Source organism: Geotrypetes seraphini, chromosome 7 (genome assembly GCF_902459505.1).
Source record: "Geotrypetes seraphini chromosome 7, aGeoSer1.1, whole genome shotgun sequence".
Taxonomy (NCBI): Eukaryota; Metazoa; Chordata; class Amphibia; order Gymnophiona; family Dermophiidae; genus Geotrypetes; species Geotrypetes seraphini.
Window position 1 is genome coordinate 170077293 of NC_047090.1, and position 16286 is coordinate 170093578.

Consider the following 16286-nt stretch of genomic DNA (forward strand, 5'->3'; position numbering starts at 1 on the left):
AAGATTATATTGTGTGTGTGTGTATATAGGAAAAATGGTGTTACAATTATGGGGCGGAGATTGGGTGGGGTCTGGCCCAAGACTTAGCCCAGAGTTTTTCAACTGCCAGTCCGTGGATTGGTGCCGGTCCACAAAATAATTATTTTATTTCTTCTGGTCCATAGGTGTCAAAAGGTTGAAGAACACTGTCTTAAAGTATGCTTAGTGCAATCCAGCACATACTTTTACACAAACATGTTCATGGGAGTAATTAATTAGGCTTATTTAAAAAATAAAAACATTAAAAAAAAAAAGAGTTGGGGCATTATCCATTGTTGCTGTACAAATCTGCTCTGTTTTCATTTGGTTCAGAGTCACTGCAGTTTTAAAAAGTGAGCTTTCTCTTTATTTCCCCCTCCCCAAGTTTTCTTATTTCTTTCTGATGGCTATGTTTTTCTTAGCAGTTTTATTCTTCTGCTGGCCACCGATGTATTTTGTCAGTGTGTTTACTTTTATGTACCTCAGCCACTGCTGTTTTGTTAAAATATTCATGTCACAATCCAAGAAAAGGTACCAAGTCTTGGAGATGATAAAAAGATATGGTTTGTTGCACATGAGTAGTTATTAACTCAGCTTTTTAGTAGACAGTATAACTCAATTTCCAAGACTCACTCTAGGCTGTGTTTGATTTCCTCAGTCATACTCTCTACAGCAAAGTTGTAGGAACTTCTCTGTTCTCCTTGCATTTATTTTCTTTATTTTTGGGGTTTTTCTCCTGTAGGCAAGGCTTTTAGTGCTGCAGATGCTTTCAGTTCTCCTGAGACATCTCTAGCTGCAAGAAGATACAGACTCTCAGGGCTGCAGCCCTAACTACTAGGCCACTCCTGAAATGTGACAAGACAAATAGCCATTAGAAATATCACCTTCAAATAAGATCTTTCAAAATAGCTGCTTCAGCAACTCAAAAGAGTCTTATCATACCTCTAAGAACTAAATTGAACACTGGGGACCTACCAGCCTAAGTGAGGGCAAAATTTACTTAACCCCCCTAGAGCAGGGGTAGGCAATTCCGGTCCTCGAGTCAGGAGCCAGGTCAGGTTTTCAGGATATCCACAGTGAATATGTATGAGATGGATTTGCATGCACTGCCTCCTTGAGATGCAAATCTATCTCATGCATATTTATTGTGGATATCCTGAAAACCTGACCTGACTCCGACTCTCGAGGACCGGAATTGCCTTCCCCTGCCCTAGAGAAAACAAGATACTGCTGAATGGGCTGCCAAAAACTGACCTTGAAGCCATTTTTTTCTAAATAACAATAGAGCTACAACCTGCACCTTCGATGAATTTAAGACCAGGGTGACCATGCTGTAAAAAGAAAAGACAGGTCGAAACCATTGCCAGACAGTACCTTTTACTTAAAGGGAAACCTGCTGAGCCTGTCTGCCACCCAACTCCTGGAGATGCTGGACTAGATCATATATTTTTTTTGTAAACCACTTTGTTGTCATTGCTGAAAAGTGGTTTATGAAATTAATAAACCTTAAAGTTGTTACCGACTCCAACTGGATAACGTTTGGATTTTCCGGGAGCTGCAGTACCTAATATAACTTACCAATGTCACTCATGGGTTGATCTTGAACTGGAGTTCCAAGGTTTTGAGGGCAACAGTCTCACAAGAGAAGCTATTTAGCATCCTGATCCAGCACATGGAGACAGAAAATACTGGCAAGTTCCAGAGGGCTGCACTACTCCTTGCGAGTATAACAGTGATGAGGTCACTAGAAGTGTTGTGTTTTCTGTCTCCATCTGCAGGCAGGGTGGCATAACATATGCATCTGGACTGCTCTAGTGGGATGATAAGGAAATTAATTGAAATCCTCATACTAGATGATAGCTTTATTCTGGAACCACTTTAGAAAATGATAGTAAACACTTTATAAGTGACTGTTAATTCCTTTGTTAGGAGAGAGAAGGGGAGCCCATGGTGAAAAAGCTGATAGAAGAAGCTATCCTTATTAAGGAGAATCATTTCAGCCTGCCCGTTAAAAAGACAGACACAAGCAAAGCCCCTTTACATCTTCCCATCCCCATCATGCGATATGTTATGAAGGAAATATCTCTTGTTTGGCATCTTTATGGAGGGAAGGATTTTGGAACTGCTCCCTCCGGTTCTCCAGCTAAAAGTTATATGTAAGTATTTATATGAATTTTATCAGCAATGAATGATTTGTAAGATTATAGTACAGTTGCACTAAAGGATTATTTGAAAAATTCTCCTTTCTATGGAAAAAAGATGGAATAAAATATTTAGGCATTTGGATAAAAAACACATTGGATGAAACAATGAAAGTGAATGAAAAATTTTTATTACAGAAGGTAACAGAAATGTGTGAGCAATGGAATCCTTTACATTTTTCTTGGTGGGGGAGAATCCAAACTATTAAAATGATGATATTGCCTGTGGTTTTTTATCAAATTGGAATGTTACCAGTTTTTTTTCAGGGGTCCTTCTATAAAAAGTTAAATAGTATTCTTACAAATTTATTTGCCTGGGCAAAACTTCTAGAGCCTTAGTATCTGTACAAAATCCAATTACGGAGGGAGGGATAAATTTTCCCAATTTTTATAGGTATCATCAAGCCTATATTTTGCGCCAAGGTATGTATTGGGTCCTCCCAGAGCCCATTGAAAATATCCCAGATTGGTTATGGTTGGAATGGCGACTCATTTTTCCTCTGCGATTATGCCATGTTCTCAGTATCAAAATGCCTAGATTATATAAAGAAAACAGAATACTAGTAGATACGTGGAAAACATTACGATATGTCAATAATTCAACACCTATTCCAATTCACAAATCAACAAATCAAACTATATGGCTAAACTCCAAGATTCAAATTGGCAGATTCAAGGTCATCTGGAAGCATTGGATGATAGCAGGAATACGTACTTTAGAGAATGTTATATCTAATGGTAAGCTTCTTGACTTTTTACAGTTGCAACATAAATTTGGACTTAATAAATCACAAAGTTTTAGATGGTTGCAACTGAAGCAGGCCATTCAGGTGGGGTACCTTGAATGGAAAAATTTTAATAATCAATATAGTTTGGTATTCTTGTGGTTTCAGGTAGACTTCCTGGGACACCAGGCCGCATAGTTGTATAAATTGTTAGCTGGATTTATAAATAAGAAACCAAAAACTGGTCTTAGGGACATTTGGAGTATTGAGATTAAGCACCAAATTTCTGCATCTCTATGGCCACGAATCTGGACTTGGAGGTTGAGATGTACAATTTCAACATCTGGGAGACAAACTTGGTTTTTTCTGTTACATAGAGCATTATGGACCCCTGTTCGGTTACAAAAGTTAGATAGCTCTAAGTCAAATAAATGTTGGCATTATCATCTCGAAGTAGGGACTTTAGATCATTTATTGTTCTATTGTCCACTTATTTTGGCTTTTTGAATTTCAATATGGGGCCAAATAAATTGTTTATTGGAAAATCCAGTGGCATTGTGTTATTTGGCATGTCAATGAGAGCTAAAAGTCAAACATCTAAGAACAATAGACTTTTATTAATAATGGCAGGAGTCGCCATACAACAAATTACAAGCAATTGGAAGAGGCTTAACTATAATTTTTGGTGGAATTCATTGTGTCATATGTATAAAATGGAAAGAACATTAGCCATTCAGAAAGGGAATTTTTAAGAAATTTCAGGAGATTTGGGAGCCATTAGCAAAATATTGTAAAGTCTAATCATTGTTTTCCCCTATAAACATGCACATCCGGGAGGGGGGAGGTTTGATAGAATAATAAATTTAGATATATTGAATTGAGGGTCATTATAGAAATTATATATGTCAGTCATTGTGATTGTTTAGGGGGGAATAATTTTGAAATAAATATTAATAGAATATTAAGTGTGGTATTGAAGTAAAAAATGTTGTATTTATTGTTACATTTATTGTAAGATTTGAAAATAATAAAGAATTGGAAAAAAAAAAAGATTATAGTACAGTGTTAATAGTTGTATATAATCCTTGAAGAGGATTTTTTTCAATTAGCATAGTTCTATAAAATGGAGAACTGGGCTTTTGGATTATTTGTATTCCTTTGATCTGTGTCTCTTTTTTCCAGTAGTCCTCATAGTTCTCCTTCTCATACGCCAACAAGACATGGACGGGATACAATATGTGGGGGTAGAGGAAGGAACCAAGACTATTTAATGGAAATAAAACTAAGTAAGGTGAGATTTCTATCAAACCAGGCCGAAAGCTTCCTGGGTTGTACTTGACTTCAAATTGTTCACTCGTCTGTGCTTTACACTACAGTGTATGAACAATCTCCTAGAATCAAGTGGAGTTATGTTATGTGTTTCTGCTGAAGCTAAATATTTTGTTTCTAATCTCCTTTGTAGGTGAAGTTTCAACATGAAGTTTATCCCCAGAATATATCGGAATATGAATTTAGTTTGCAGGAGCAGCCAGTATCACGTCAAGTTTTTATTGTTCAGGACTTAGAAATCAGAGATCGCTTAGCTTCATCACAGATGAATAAATTTCTCCATCTCTATTGCAGTAAAGAGATGCCCAGGAAAGCACATTCCAACATGGTAAGGCTATGAAAATTGTGTTATCAAGTATATAACCTTCAAATTTGTTAATTTTAAGGTCAGTAAGGTATTTTGCAGGTGGCATAATGAGGCCACATTTACCCATGTAATTTCCAGACCTTTGAGTACTTTTTGTTCATGGGCCTGGAAGCGATTTTACAATCAGGGCCACTTATGTCAGATTACAGTAAAGTTAGTTGATTAATTCTTAATATATAAATATAATAAGTGAAAAGTGCTCAAATAAAGAGCAAACTGATATTGATTAGATGTTTTCCATATACATCATCACTCTTGTCACATAACTAATGCAGCAAAGGAGCCAAATTAACTCATTCTACATGCAATATAAAAAATGCTAAAGAGTAATCTATTTTTTTTATATTAGTTGCTAGAAACAGTGCTGGAATTCTGCATTACTAATCAGAATACTCTAAGATGCAAGATTAGCAAGTAGAAATGACTAGCAATTCCAGTTTTCATTTTCTGAAGTATTTATTCATGGAAACCTTTTCCCCCTCCACCCTTACCCACTTACCTTTCTTTGGGGGAGTATCCCTTTGAAGATCCCATGCCAGCTGCTATTGGGGAGCCAACATGCTTTACAGCAGTGGTCTCAAACTCAAACCCTTTGCAGGGCCACATTTTGGATTTGTAGGTACTTGGAGGGCCGCAGAAAAAAATAGTTAATGTCTTATTAAAAAAATGACAATTTTGCATGAGGTAAAACTCTATAGTTTATAAATCTTTCCTTTTGGCTAAGTCTTAATAATAATATTGTAATTTATAGCTAAAGAGACATATGATCAAGAAATTGTTTTATTTTACTTTTGTGATTATGATAAACATACTGAGGGCCTCAAAATAGTACCTGGCGGGCCGCATGTGGCCCCGGGCCGCGAGTTGGAGACCACTGCATAAAATATGCAGAATTAACAAAGTATGAGGATCTTAAACTGAAATAGACAAATGTATTTCATCCTGCTGTCTCCCAGAGAAAGGTAAATGGTCGAGGGTGGAGGGGGAAAATTTCTCCATGGATAAATATTTCAGAAATTCTCCTCCGTAAATGAAAACTGGAATTGCTAGTCATTTCTACTTGCTAATCTGGTGTCTTGGAGTATTCCAATCAGTAATGCAGAATTCCAGCACTGTTTCTATCTACTAAAATAAAAAAAAAATAGATTTCTCTTTAGCATGTAGAATGAGTTAATTTGGCTTCTTTGTTGCATTAGTTATGTGACAAGGGTGATGATGTATATGGAAATCATCTAATCAATATCAGTCTGCTCTTTATCTGAGCACTTTTCACTTATTATATTCATATATTAAGAAGTAATCAACTAGCTTTACTGTAATCTGACATAAGTGGCCCTGCTTGTATTTTGGTGCACCACTGCTGCTATACACCTGTATTCTATAACAGCATAGCTGTGCCTAAGTACCGTTATAGAAATGGTGTGAAGAATAGCTTTTTTGTGATGCCTAATTCATGGTGCCACTATATAGAACTGCCACCTAAGTTTTGTATCTGGGGTAATAAAGGATTAAGCAGTCTTTTTACTAAGCTGCAGTATAAAGTGTCCTTAGTGTGCCCTTATGTGAGCTTTTCCCCATGCACTGAAGCCATTTTTACCATAGCAGTAAAATGACCAATTTTCCTTTAATTGCATTAATGGCCATGAGCTAATGTCACCATTAGCATGTGACCATTAAAAAAAATTACCGCGTTAGTACTTAACTGACACTTATGAGGAGAATATGGCTTAGTGATTAGAGCTCCAGCCTCAGTACCCTGAAGTTGTAGGTTCAAACCTCACGCTGCTCCTTATGACAGTGGGCAAGATACTTAATCCTCCACTGCCCCTGGTACATTAGATAGACTGAGACCGCTGGAACAGATAGGGAAAATGCTTGAGTAAACTAAACTAAACTAAACCTTAGGTTTGTATGCCGCATTCTCTCCACAATCGTAGAGCTCGGCACGGTTTACAGGAGCTGGGATAGAAAAGGAACTCCAATTAAGGGTTATAGGCTTTAGTATAAAGAATGTTTAGAGGGGCTTAGTATACCAGAGAGGGAGGAAGTATTACATTTTTGAGAATAGCCAAGTTTTCAGATGTTTACGGAAAAGTTGGAGGGAGCTCAGATTTCGAAGTGGGGAGGTAAGGTTGTTCAAGAGCTCAGTGATTCTGAAGGGGAGGGAGGTCCCTAGTTTTCCTGCATGGGAAATGCTTTTTAATGATGGGAAGGATAGTTTTAATTTTTGGGTGGATCTGGTGGTATTAGGATTTGAGGAATTCCAAGAAAGTGGAATAAAGGGAGGAAGGATGCCGTGTAGGATCTTGAAAGTTAGGCAAGCGCATTTAAAGTGGACCTTGGAGATTACTGGAAGCCAGTGAAGCTTGGACAGGAGCGGTGAGACATGGTCAAATTTACTTTTTGCGAAGATAAGCTTAGCCACGGCATTCTGAATCCCCTGAAGTCTTTGAAGGCTTTTCTTTGTTAGGCTTAAGTAGACAGAGTTGCAATAGTCCAGTCTGGAGAGGATGATGGATTGAACAAGGACGGCAAAGTGTTTTTGATGGTAGCAGGATCTCACTTTCCTCAGCATGTGAAGGCTGAAAAAGCATTTTTTTACCAAGGAATTGAGGTGGTCGTTGAAGGACAATGTAGAATCAATGATGATGCCCAGAACTTTGCTTGAGAACTCAAGCTGCAGTGTGGAGCCAGAGGACAGTGGGATGAAGGTGGGTAGTTGGTCTAATTTTGGGACGAGCCAAAGTAGTTTTATTTTGGACTCGTTCAGTTTAATTTGTATGGTGAGGGCCCAGGATTGGAGGTTCGTTATACATGAGGATATGTTCTCAGAGAGGTTAGTGAGGTTCGAGTCGGTCTCGAGGAGGACAAGGATATCATCAGCATAAGTATAAAGTGTTTCTAGGAGGGACTAGATGGAGGAGTTTCAGGGAAGACATATAGATGTTGAAAAGAATAGGAGATAGAGGTGAGCCCTGTGGGACTCCACATATCGGTTTCCAGGGGGAGGATGAGGTGCCATTCATGTTGACAGTGTAAGAGCGGGAACATAAGAATTTTGAGAACCAGTCTAGGACTGTGGAGTTAATGCCTATCTCGGAGAGTTGGTAAACTAGAATATCATGATGGACAACGTCAAAAGCTGCAGAAAGGTCGAATTGTAGAAGAACAGCGAACTTATTACGAGAATGAAGTTGTTGAACCTTTGAGATTAAAGAGGTCAATAGGGATTCGGTGCTGAAGTTGGGTCGAAAGCCATATTGGTAAGGTAGGAGAATAGAGAATCTCTCTAAATAGGATGAGAGTTGGGTAGATATGATAGACTCTAGCACCTTGGTTAGGAGAGGGATATTAGCTATTGGGTGATAGCTGGATGGTGTGGAAGGGTCTAGGTCAGCTTTTTTCAGTAGTGGGGTCAAGGCAATATGTCCCATTTCTGGGGAAAATAGGCCCGATTGTAGGGCAGAGTTTATAAGTTTGGTAAGAGATGAGATGGCCTGTGCGGGAATTTTCTCGTATAGGTAGGAGAGGAATGGGTCCAAGGTACAGTTGCAGGATTTCAGTTTGAGGCAGAGTTTAAAGACCAGGGATTCGGATACATGCTCAAAGGCAGTCCAGGATCTGTCGACTGGGATAGGGTTGGAGCCGGTGGGCACCAGAGAGTTGTAGGAGACTGTAGGTGGGAAGGAGCATCTGAAGAATTTTGCTAGAACCATCAGCTGAAGGAGAGGAAGGGAGCAAGGTGGAGTCGTTTTTGGAAGTTAAGGAGTGCCAGATATTGAACAATGTACTATTCTGGTTGTTGGATCTGGAGATTTTATCACCGTAGAAGTTCTTTAGATTTTTTCCATTTGCACTCCAGAGCTCGACATTTCTGCTTCAGTTCTCTGTGATATAGGAGGTACCAAGGGGCCTTACAGGAGTAGGAGACGGTTTTAGTGGATAGTGGGGCGAGTGGGTTTTAGTGGTAGGTGGACTCGGAGAGGGCAGCCCAGTTATACCAATTGATTTCTGAATCTACAGGCTTAGGAGCTTAGGAGAATTGGTTGAGAAATTTGGTCCAGAACAATTCGCTCGTAATTTTTTTTGCGGAAGGTAATGGAATTTGAGCTATGGGGCGGGGCCCCAACATGCGATATGAAAATGGGGAGACAGAAAGCCCCTAAGAAGTGGTCGGACCAAGGGATGTGTTCCCAGCGAGTGTCATCGGCTGAATTTTGTAAGCGGTAAGATCAAGGAAACTAATGAAGTCTAGTGTGTGCCCCTTTTCATGGGTTGGAGAGGATGTTCTGAGCTCCTTTGGGAGGATGGACTAAAAATTCTATTCTTATCAGTTAATGTGCAGTAATTTACCTACTCTAACTGATTAGCACAGAAATGCCAACTCTTCGTGGAAAAATAAAAATGATTTTTTAGTGTAGGTAGTGCATGCAGATTAGGAATTTTACTGCTGGATGCCTGAGCACTTGTAAGCATATTGTAAGCAGTGCTAAGCGCGCACCTTAGTAAAATGACCCCTAAGTGACTTGCCCAAGGTCACAAACAGCTGCAGTGGGAATCGGAGCCGGTTCCTCCAGTTCTCAACACACTGCTTTAAACATTAGGCTATTCTTTCACTCCCTTGTTGCAGTAATTTATTAAACTGTAATCAATATATTTCATATATAGTAGGAAAACAAGTATTATTAGCTGGTTTATTTTTGTTGCATTCACCCAGAGCTTGCTGCTGTTTTACAGTTGACAGTGAAAGCCTTACATGTGCGTCCAGAGTCTGTCCAGTCTCCTCAGGAATGCTGTTTACGAGTGTCTCTGATGCCCTTACGTCTCAATATTGACCAGGTTGGTTGCAGGCAGAAATCTTAAAATATAAATCAAAATTCAGGCTATTAGTGAGAGATTTCAAATAGGTAGAAAGGAAACCAGTATTTCTTGTTATTGTGCCCTGGGAGAGAGAGCTCAGATTACTGACATAGATGTATCCACAGGTAGACTATAGGTAACAAATTTAGCAGAAATAAAATGAAATTCATTTTATAGTAAAATATGTAATTTGTGAGCAAGGGATCAGCACCTATTGGGGAATAAGTTAGAATAAAGTGGAATACATAAACTCACTGACCTGGCGTAAGTGTGTGAACTAGAAAGTTGCGCGGGGACAGAAATCCCACCCATCCCCGCCAGGATCCTCTCCGTCCCCACCCGTCCCCGTCAGGATCCTCTCCGTCCTTACCCGTCCCCACAAGGAATTACCTCCATCCCCAGCCATCCCCATAAAAAGCAGCAATTACTTCCGACAGGATCATCAATTCCACAGTTTCTTTTGTGTTTGCGCTGCTGTTTTCCTTGTGGAATCTCTTTGGTGGAACCCTTTTTTTGTTTTCTGTTCAGGTAATTAACTAATAAACCCCCTCTTTTACTAAGACTAACGTGTCCATTATATTATATGGACGAACCTTGCTTCCAAAGCCTTCCATCCCTGTGGGAGTCCTGTTGGCTAGAGGGGGGTCCCTGTGGGAGTCCCGTGGGTTAGGGGGGATTCCCGTGGGACCCGCGGGATTCCCGCGGTCCCCGTTCCCGTGCAGACATCTAGTGTGAACTTAAATTCTGGAGATAAGTTACATGGGTAAGTATGAATTCTGCCCATGCTATGTCCAGGCTCCACCTGTGTGTATTCCCACTTCTAAAATATATGCTAAGTAAGATATACATGTATTTACAGAATGTGGAATTTTGCCATGTATGCACATATGTGCCATTTTTCTAATGAATTCAGTATAGGGCAACTGTTTCGGATGAAACCAAATCTGCAGCCAAAATTCATTGTGTGGTTTTGGATGAAGTCAAAAGCAGTATGGGCAACTCCTCCTGAAACAGAAGTGGGCCCTCCTTAAACCCTCCCCTAAGCAGAAGCAAGCAGCACTCCAGCCTCACTGAACTCCGCCCCCGAACAAGTGCAAGCTCCACTTTGCCCTTCCAATGCTGTACAAAAGCAAACTCCCCTCTGCATCTACCTTACAAATCCTGGTGATCCTAGTGGCCTTGTAGGGGCTGGAGTGATCCCCAGTTGTTCCTGTCCATGCTGGCTCTGCAGTCAAAATGGCTGCCATGACTTCCTATGGCAACTTCGAAAGACAGGATGTTGTGGCAGCCATTTTGAGATTGGAGCTGGTATAGGTAGAAGTGATCCAACTTGTGAGACTAGCACAGTAATGTAGAAGCACTAATTGGTTAGCACAGGAACATCCTCTGTCTGCCCCTGACGTGCCCCATTTCACTCCAGTTCTTTCTGTTAGATGTGTGTAAGTGCCTAACGCAGCTTAGCAAAAGGGTTCCTAAAGAGCCTAGGTAATGTTTTTCAATTGGAAAAAAGATTATCTAGTCCTTTATCTTTTTTCAGTTATGATTTTGTATCCAGCAATATTGTAATTATTTAAGCAAAAACACCCAAAAATACAATACAGTACTCCCCCAAAATTCACAGGGGTTCCGTTCCAGTTCCTGATTGGTAAGGCCCAACTTTAGTACAGGAAGAGACGGAGTATTCAGCGAGTGATTTCCTTCACTCGCCGGCACTCCGTCTGCCCTCTCCTGCCTCTCCAGATGCCCTCTCCTGCCTCCCCTGCCCGGTCATTCACAGTCGGAAAAGACCACCAACCGCGAATTCACAGGGGAGCACTGTATATTAAGATGCTATGCTACCACTATTACTACTAATCATTTTGATAGCGCTGCTAGACATACGCTGTGCTGTACATCAAAACACAGAAGAGATAGTCCCTGTTGAAATTAGTGTACAGTCTAGTCAAGACAGAGAAACTGGATAAGAAGGTGCATCAATACATTGTGCTCAGGTGGGGGAATTAGAGAGGGAATGATTAGACAGATAGTGGTGCTTAGAAAGTGGGGTGGAGTTTGGAATTGAAAGCATCTTCAAAGAAGTGGGTTTTGAGTCCAGATTTGAATGCTGCCAGAGATAGAGACTGATGGATAAAGCCAGGCAGTTTGTTCTAGACATACGATGCAGCAAGGTAGAAGGGATGGAGTCTGGAGTTGGCTGTAGAGGAGAAGGGAAAACAAGCAAAAGATTGACCCTTAATCCCACAGACAATGCAAAAGCAATGAAAGCGAAAACTCTGTGGAGATGGTGATGTTCAAGATGCAGGCTTTATTTAAAAATATACAATTTGATAATCCACATAAAATATATCTAGGACCTAAACCATTGAGATCTGTGCCATGTTTTGACGGTCCATGTTTCGGTAATGCTGTCTTCCTCAGGGGTCCCTAAAAGTCCTGATATGAGAGCACTTCTTCGAGGGTGACCTGGTCGACATTGTATATTTGGATTTTTAGAAGGCGTTTGACCAGGTTCCGCATGAACGACTATTTTGAAAAATTGCGAGCCATGGAATCGAGGATGACATACTCACGTGGATTATAAACTGGCTGGCGGATAGGAAATAGAGATTGGGGGTAAATGGACAATACTCGGACTGGAACAGCGTCATGAGTGGAGTGCCGCAGGTTTCGGTGCTGGGACCTGTGCTCTTCAATATATTTATAAACGACCTGTAAATTGGTACGACGAGCGAGGTGATTAAATTTGCAGACGATACGAAGTTATTCAGAGTAGTGAATGTAGGAGGATTGCGAAGACCTGCAAAGTGACATAAACATGCTTGAGAAATGGGCCGCGACATGGCAAATGAGGTTTAATGTGGATAAGTGTAAGGTGATGCATGTTGGTAACAAAAATCTTATACACGCCTACAGGATGTCCGGTACAGTACTTGGAGAGACCACCCAGGAAAGAGACTTGGGAGTGCTGGTTGACAAGTCGATGAAGCTGTCCACGCAATGTGCGGCAGTGGCAAAAAGGACAAACAGAATGCTAGGAATGATTAAGAAGGGGATCACGAACAGATCGGAAAAGGTTATCATGCCGCTGTACTGGGCCATGATACGCCCTCACCTGGAATACTGTGTCCAGCACTGGTCGCCATACATGAAGAAGGACACAGTACTACTCAAAAGGGTCCAGAGAAGAGTGACTAAATGGTTAAGGGGCTGGAGAAGTTGTCGTACAGTGAGAGATTAGAGAAACTGGGCCTCTTCTCCCTTGAAAAGAGGAGACTGAGAGGGGACATGATTGAAACATTCAAGATAATGAAGGGAATAGACATAGTAGATAAAGACAGGTTGTTCACTCTCTCCAAGGTAGAGAGAACAAGAGGGCACTCTCTAAAGTTAAAAGGGGATAGATTCTGTACAAACATAAGGAAGTTCTTCTTCACCCAGAGAATGGTGGAAAACTGGAACGCTCTTCCGGAGGCTGTTATAGGAGAAAACACCCTTCAGGGATTCAAGACAAAGTTAGACAAGTTCCTGATAAACCGGAACATATGAAGGTAGGGCTAGTCTTGGTTAGGGCAGAAAGATGAGTCAAAGATTATCCCAAGGTTACAAGGCACCTACAATTAGCGCATACTTTTTATAGAATTGTGCTTTCCAAGTTGTGCACGTAACTTTTAGTTAGTGCCAATTAGTGTCAATCATAAGGTGATAATTGCCCATTATTAGCTCCAATTAGGCCAATTAATTAGATTGTGCATGCAAATTGGCTGTACACATTGATTTGCGCACACAACGTAAGGTGCCATATACAGAATTTGGTGATATATACACAGTATTTTATAAATTAGTTCTCATTTGGTACCTCTTGCATCTCCATCTGCAGATTTCACTTGCAGCTTGCCTATAAACCTCAGCAGCATCAAGATGTCAAGTTCACTTATTTCTGTAGGACACAGCCAGTCAAACCTTTATCACTCAAAATGAGAGGTCTCTTCTTCATCCCAGTCTATGCTCCTTGACTCTCTCAACGAGTAAAAGCGGTTACCCTATCCGCTCCAGTATCAGCCATCATTGAAGCCTCCCGAAAACTGTTCACGCAGCATTGTTACGGCTTCATATGGACTCGTTTCACTCTGTGGTGCAACCAACAATCACTACACTCCCATCAGCCCTTCACTATCTCCTACACCTTTCCAACTCTGGCCTCAAAACCACTTCAGTCAGAGTTCACCTTAGTGCTATTAGCGTGTTTCATATACCTCTTAATAAAAGGCCCTTAGCTGTACTCTTATTGACTTCCATTGATTTCTAGAAAGGCCTTTTTCATACAAAACCACCAATGAAACCTCTTCCAGTTGCTTGGGATCTAATGTTGTGCTTTCCACACTAATGAAGCCACCCTTTGAGCCACTTATGTCTTCATCTCTCAAACACCTGTCTTGGAAAGTATTATTCTTAATCTTCATTACCTCTGCACATTAAGTCAGTGAACTTCAAGCACTTGTATCAGACCCACCTTATACAACATTCTGCTATGATAGGGTGGTTCTTCCCACTCATCCCAAGTTCCTCCTGAAGATCATCTTGGAATTTCATCTAAACCAATCTATAGTTCTTTCTATCTTCTTTCCAAGACCACATTCTCACCCCAGTAAGGCTGCGCTCCACATATTGGACTGTAAACATTCTGTTGCATATTAATTGAATCACACAAAACCTCACAGAAAATCCACTTAAGATTTTGGTGGGTGCACATGTTCCACTATAAATGTGGTTAGAGTGGATTATGGGTCTGGGTCCTCCTCTATATGGTTCCCCTCCCCCAGGCTATTTAAGACACCTGTGTGCAGCTCTGCTAGGCTTTCCTATATCAGGTGCTGATGTTCTTGAGACAGATGTGTTCTTTTTTATTCTGATCTTTGTGGGGGGTGTGAGGGTCAGAGAACACTGGGGGAGTGTGTGTTGGTCTTTACTTTGTCTCTGCAGTGGATATTTTTGGCACTTATACCTGTTTTTACAACGTCTAAAAACAAAAGGAATTGACCCCGAAATATCCACAAAGAAGAAAATCCAGAGAAAACCAAAAAAACTGTGTGGAGTGATGATGTTCCTAAATGGATTTTATTTGAAAGTATCAAAGTTCCAAAGGTACACTGAAATCATCCACATAAAATAATTCCATCCACATAAAAATAAATCATCCACATAAGAGCCTTAAAGGACCTAGTCCGCTAGGGATACAGGACCCAACACGGTCCGTGTTTCGACAAAAAGTCTTCTTCAGGGGTCACTTCTGGCTCACCACACAATTGTTTCCCACATACTCACCTTTATAGGACCCCCAGGGACCCCTGAAGAAGACTTTTTGTCAAAATGCAGACCGTGTTGGGTCCTGTATCCCTAGCGGACTAGGTCCTTTAAAGCTCTTATGTGGATGATTTATTTTTATGTGGATGGAATTATTTTATGTGGATGATTTCAGTGTACCTTTGGAACTTTGATACTTTCAAATAAAGTCCATTTAGGAACATCATCACTCCACAGAGTTTTTTTGGTTTTACAACGTCTAACTCAGAATGTTTAAGTTTCATCCAGGATGTCTAGTAAAATATTCGATTATCCCTAAGTCCAGGTCGGCCCCCATCCTGCCTACATACATAGAAACATAGAACATGACGGCAGAAAAGGGCCGATGGCCCAACAAGTCTGCCCACTCAAGAACCCTCCCTCCAACTAGTCTGCCTGCCCAAGGACCCTTCTTCCCTGGAGTATCTATTGATTGAGCATAACTCCGTAGTACTCCTACCTGTTTGTCCCATCGACTCTTGAAGTCGAGCACGTTTCTGGCCTCGATCACCTACTGGGGAAGATCATTCCATCGATCAATCACCCATTGAGTGAAGAAGTATTTCCTGGTGTCACCATGAAATCTTCCTCCCTTAAGTCTTAGTGGATGCCCTCTTGTCACCGTGGGACCCTTTAGAAAAAAGATTTCCTCCTCCACTTTGATGTGGCCCATGATGTATTTAAATGTTTTTATCATGTCCCCTCTTTCTCTGCGTTCTTCAAGAAAATATAAGCGCAGTTTGATCAGACGTTCTTCATATGGGATGCCTTTAAGTCCTGAGACCATCTTAGTGGCCATTCTCTGTATCGACTCCACTCTTTTCACATCTTTTTGATAATGTGGTCTCCAAAATTGAACACAGTACTCCAGGTGAGGTCTCACCATAGATCTGTATAATGGCAGTATTACTTCCGGTTTCGTGCTGATAAAGCTCCTTCTGATGCAACCCAGCATTTGTCTGGCCTTCGCTGAAGCTTTCTCCATCTGATTTGCAGCTTTCATGTCATCCCGGATGAGAACTCCCAAGTCCCTTTCTGCAGTAGTTCTTAAGTTTTCGCCGTTTAAGGTGTATGTTTTGTGTGGATTTCCACTCCCAAGGTGCATCACTTTACATTTCTTGGTATTAAAGTTTAGTTGCCAAGTACTGGACCATTTTTCCAATACAAGCAGGTCTTGCTCCATAGTGTTGGGCCTTGATGCACTATCAGGTTCTGAGGCCCTGCCTACAACGCTGCATAGCTTAGTGTCATCGGCAAATAGTGTAATTTTGCCTCGGAGCCCCTGAGTCAGATCCCCAACAAAGATATTAAATAGCATCGGGCCCAAGACCGAGCCCTGCGGCACTCCACTGATCATTCTTGACGTTTTTGAGGGGATACCATTTACCACCACTCTTTGAGATCTTCCGCTTAGCCAGTCTTGCACCCATGCTGTTAGTGTTTCTC

At 40.9% G+C, this 16286-nt stretch overlaps 1 protein-coding gene across 2 annotated transcripts in view; it reads left to right on the forward strand.

Moving 5' to 3' along the window:
* ATG2B (autophagy related 2B) overlaps positions 1 to 16286 on the forward strand; it is a 253132-nt gene that overhangs the window by 186357 nt on the left and 50489 nt on the right. The window contains exons 31-34 of one of the 2 annotated variants that reach the window (XM_033950876.1): positions 1948 to 2174; positions 4127 to 4235; positions 4407 to 4601; positions 9378 to 9479. In XM_033950876.1, coding sequence (XP_033806767.1) covers positions 1948 to 2174; positions 4127 to 4235; positions 4407 to 4601; positions 9378 to 9479 — 633 coding nt within the window. The remainder of the gene's footprint in view (positions 1 to 1947; positions 2175 to 4126; positions 4236 to 4406; positions 4602 to 9377; positions 9480 to 16286) is intronic. The other variant, XM_033950877.1, reaches the window with a different exon arrangement.